This window comes from Helianthus annuus, chromosome 5 (genome assembly GCF_002127325.2).
Source record: "Helianthus annuus cultivar XRQ/B chromosome 5, HanXRQr2.0-SUNRISE, whole genome shotgun sequence".
In the NCBI taxonomy this organism is placed as follows: Eukaryota; Viridiplantae; Streptophyta; class Magnoliopsida; order Asterales; family Asteraceae; genus Helianthus; species Helianthus annuus.
Window position 1 is genome coordinate 65,525,441 of NC_035437.2, and position 5,077 is coordinate 65,530,517.

The 5,077-nt window shown below is 40.4% G+C and overlaps 2 protein-coding genes across 2 annotated transcripts; one reads left to right on the forward strand and one right to left on the reverse strand.

The window, feature by feature from the left end:
* On the forward strand, positions 1–624 carry LOC110942965. Its single transcript, XM_022184726.1, has one exon. It carries the CDS (start codon positions 1–3, stop codon positions 622–624), a length of 624 nt encoding a protein of 207 aa, XP_022040418.1.
* Positions 625–3,990: 3,366 nt separating this feature from the next.
* On the reverse strand, positions 3,991–4,569 carry LOC110942966 (N66 matrix protein-like). The gene has a single exon (XM_022184727.1). The coding sequence runs from the start codon at positions 4,567–4,569 to the stop codon at positions 3,991–3,993; it is 579 nt and encodes a 192-aa protein (XP_022040419.1).
* Positions 4,570–5,077: the final 508 nt, after the last annotated feature.

A 5,077-nucleotide genomic window follows, 5' to 3' on the forward strand; every position in this document is an offset into this window, starting at 1 on the left:
ATGGCCACGTATGAGATGTTATATGGTAGAAGGTGCCGAACCCCAGTGTGTTGGGGAGTAGTTGGTCCACGAGGATTAGCTCATACCGATGTAATCCAAACTACGAATGAGAAAATCGACTTGGTCCGAACTCACTTAAAAGCAGCTCAGGATCGACAAAAATCATATGCGGATAAACGAAGAAGGCCAATAGAATTTCAAGTGGGTGATAAAGTAATGTTGAAAGTATCGCCGTGGAAGGGGATAATTCGGTTTAGAAAAAGAGGAAAATTGAGCCCAAGATTTATTGGGCCATTCGAAATCATTGAACGAGTTGGTAAGGTAGCATACCGTCTCGAGGTGCCTGAGGAGTTGAGTGGGATACATAGCACATTCCACGTGTCAAATCTCCGAAAATGTTTAGCGGATGAAACCACTCGTATCCACTACGATGATATCGAGGTGGATAACAGTCTTAACTATGCAGTAAAGCCAATTGCGATTTTAGATCGTAAAGTGAAGAGTTTGAGAAACAAAGAGATCAACCAAGTGAAAGTTAAATGGGAACACAGGAAGGGTGCGGATACCACATGGGAATCCGAAGAAAAAATGCAACGGCTCTACCCTATATTATTTGGTAAGTAATTCGGTTTCGGGGACGAAACCCTTTTTAAGGGGGGTGGACTTGTAACACCCCGGAAATATAAAACTTTATATTAGAATTATAAAGTTTAAATAAACAAGAATTTATTAACAAGGAAAATTATAACCTAGTTAACTACAAGTCTAGAAATAACTTGAAATAGGGTTAAAATGACTAAAACTATATGTTAAACAAAGGTGGAGGGGCCAATGTTGTTAAAATTGAAACCTATATTATTAGTTTTAATTAAAAACAAAACCAAACACCTCAATTTAGAGGTCTGGTCGATCAAGAACAGGAGAGGGCGACACCCCCCACTCTCAAAACCCTAACTTCTACTAAACTCTCAAATTGAAGGCCCAAATCAGGTTGAAATCGAAATCTGAACATAGAATTGTGATCACCTCGTCAAGAGGATCATAAGGTATGTCGAATTAGGTCATTTTGATTCAACCCAAATTCTTGCATGTGATTGAAATTTGAGTGTTGAGCTTAGTTATGTGTTGTAAACATGAAATTGGAAGTGATATAAGGTTTAGGGACGAACCCTAGATGATTTCTTATCAAATTCTTGCATGATGATTGTATGGATCAAAATCACCATAGTGGGTGATTAATATGTTAGTAGAACTTGATGAACACTAGGATTAAAACCCTTGTTCTAGTGTAAATTGAAATTATGAGGAAGTTTCTAAACTTTTGATGTTAAAATATGTGTATAAAGTCTAATTGAAGTTAATTAGGGTCATAAACTCAAGTCATGAACTTGGTTTAGATTATGTGGAAATCTGACCCGCTAGGTGTTTGATAAAACGCCTAAATTAGGGTTAAATGTTAAAGGTTGGGTAAAACGCAGATTTGAATATGTTAAGAAGTAATGCGTTAAAGCTCATGAAAGAGTTCTAAACTTGTTATGAATTGAACTCTTTAGGCAAGAAATCCGGAACGTCAAGTGGACACGCCGGAGGAGATACACGCGGAAAAGGAGTGCTATAAAGGTACGTGACTTTAGTCTCGTTAGATTACACATATATGTTTGAGTTTAGCGTATATATAGAATCGTAGTGTAAAGGATGCGTTTGATGTGTTCTAAGGTGGCGTAGTTCACTCGAACATCAAACGGGTCAAAATAAAGACTTGGGATTGGGTATGGCTTGTTAAATAAAGGATGGATTTCACTAGAAAGTCAAACGGGTAGAATTGAAGCTATAAAAGGAATCATGACAATAGCAACATGGCAGTTTCGTAAGTCGTGAAGTGTTGGATTGCACTACGCTTATGAATCTAGCTATGGTACTTTAAGTTGTGAATCCAGGATATTGGATCAAATAAATGGAGGTATGTTGCAAAGGCCGTTTAAAACGGAAATGTTGAATTCCGAGGAAACGATTTTTAGTTCCAAGGAAACATAAAGCCATGAATGGCGCAAACACACCAAGATGAACAAGCCCGGGAACTTGGGTAATGGCATCTAAAAGGGTTTTAGAATAAGAAATTGGAATTATACACTTATAGTTAGAATGGGTCGAATAAAGGATATTATAGTAACTTTTAGCCGTATGATCGATGAGTCAATTGTTGGTATGATAGTCGAAAGGAACATGTCTGTAATGAATTTACAGACATACAGAAAAGAAATAGCCTAAAACGGCATGCGGATAAGGGCGAAATCAACAAAATTGTTACATGGCGAAGTTACAGAGCCCACCGTAAATTACGGTCTCCACCGTAATTTACGGTGGAAAACAAAGGTCTTACGGTGAATCTTTACTGAATTACGGTAGACCAAGACCATTCAGTGTCTACCGTAATTTACGGTAGATACCGTAAATTATGGTAGAGTGCAGGAACTTAGTATTTTATTTACTTTTCCATGTCGGAATTCGTTTATATGTATTACATTAATGTCAAAACTAATGTTTTTAGTGGTTTTGACCCTAGGTATGGATGGGGTCCTCCAGGATGGTGATCAAGCACGTTGTCAAGAACCGAACACTCATTTTGAAGCTTCCGCACTAAACTTAACCTTGTCAAGACTTTAATCATGTTGTAAATGATTTGATAACCGTGTTTTGAATCCTTTAAACTAGTGTTAGTCGACTAGTAAAGGTTATCTTAAAACTTGTTATGTACTATTTTGGAGTTGTTTTGGGTACTATCAAATATGTATGGTCTTTAAACATGGAAGATTTTTGTAAACCCTGATTTAGTATAAAGTTCATATAATGTTTATTTAAATCCCGTCCAGTATTAAGGGTCTTACAATGGCTTACAAACTCTATTCATCAAATCATAAACACGGCTGGCGCGTTTGTCAACCCAAACGGCATAACCAGGAACTCGTAATGTCCATATCGAGTCCTAAAGGTCATCTTCGGAACACTCTCCTCTTGTATCCTTAACTGGTGGTAACCTGATCGTAGATCGATCTTTGAGTAAAAACTCAAACCTTGTAATTGATCGAACAGGTCATCTATCCTTGGCAAAGGATATCTATTCTTGATCGTCAACTTGTTCAGCTCCCGGTAGGCAATACACATGCGAAAACTACCATCTTTCTTCTTAACAAACAAAACTGGAGCTCCCGAAGGCGAGAAGCTTGGTCTGATAAATCCCTTATCTAACAGCTCCTGGAGTTGTGTTGACAACTCTTGCATCTCTGAAGGTGCAAGTCAATAAGGTGCCTTAGCTACAGGCGCGGCGCCTGGGACTAAGTCAATATTAAACTCGACTTGCCTTCGCGGCGGCAATCCTAGCAAGTCTTCTAGAAAACCTTCAGGATATTCCTTCACGACTGGAATGTCTTCTAGTTTCGGCTCAGCGGCTTCTTTATCAACGATGTGTGCCAAGAAGGCAACACATCCCTTCTTCAAACACTTTCTAGCTTTCAAACAGCTAATGATCCTAAAAGGCATATCACGCTTCTCTCCATGAACCACAATCGTTTCTCCATCCGCCATTGGGATGCGAATGGTCTTCTCGTGACATACAATCTCGGCTCTGTTACTTGACAAACAATCCATCCCTACTACCACATAGAAGCTTCCCAACTCGACTGGCAGTAGATCCAGTGTAAACTCGTGTTCTCCCAGCTCTATTACATATCCTCTTATGACCTCATTCGTTTCAACTAGCTTTCCATTAGACAGTTCAATTGAGTACGGAATGTCTAACTTACTAACAGTTAACCCAAGCATTTTCTTAAATTCTAGCGATACAAAACTATAGTTGGCACCAGTATCAAATAGCACAGGTGCAAAGCGTTGATTAATAGGGAACGTACCAGTAACGACATTTGGATCCTGGCATGCTTCCCTCGCATCGATATTGAAAACTCTTCCTTGTACCTGATTAAGCTTAGGGCATTCTCACTTGAAGTGCCCGATGTCCCCGCAGTTAAAACATCCCGGTCCTTGACCGTTACCATTCCCATTACCGCCTCGATTGATGTTCGCCCCCCGGTTACCAGCTTGATTCCTAGTATTTCCACGATTTCCATTCCCGCCATTTCCTCCCTGTTGGCGGTTTCCATTACCATTTCCATATCCTCGCTGACCACCACGACCAGCACCAGTACCAGCACAGCATGTTTCTTTTGAGTGGCCAGTCTTCCCGCAAGACTCACATTTCCTTAATCTGCACTGGCCAGAATGATGATACTGGCATGCATCACACTTGGGCAGAGCGCCCATATATCCCTTTCCTTTGACTTCAGCACCAGTTTTAACTTCCTCTGGTTGGTTCACATTCCTTTTCTTGCTGACGCTGCTGGTACCCTTTTTAAAATTGGAGAACTTCCTTTTGTTTTCTCCTGAGGATTCAACATGAGTTTCTTTCTTCTTCTGGTCAGAATTCGAAAACTTGTTTAGTCTGATGGCTTCTTCTGTCAGTGACACGCTCAGATCGATGGCTTCAGTAATTGATGCTGGTTTTGACGATGTGACCATACTCATAAACTAAGGTGCCAACCCCCAGATGAAACGCTCCACGCGTTTGAATTCAGGAGTAACCATGTATGGAACCACATGAGACAGATCATGGAATCGTTGCACATACTCGGCGATTTTCGAGCCGTCCATTTTAAGGTTCCAAAATTCAGTTTCCAGTTTCTGAATCTCGGCCCTGGAGCAATACTTCTTACGCATGAGCTCTTTCAGCTCGGTCCAAGTCATAGCCTATGCTGCAGCCTCTCCCAGAGTTTGAACCTGGAGATTCCACCACGAAAGTGCTCCATCAGTGAACAATCCGGAAATGTAGGTAACTTGCTGTTCTAGTGCACATTTACTCATCCTTATCACTGAGTCGGTCTTTTCTGTCCAACGAACATAAGCCACAGCACCCCCGGTGCCGTCAAAGTTTAGCGGTTTACAGTCTAAAAATTGCTTGAAGGTACAGCCTGTACAAGCAACATTTTTTACAAGAATCATTAGCAATTGCACATGGAGTGTCCTAACG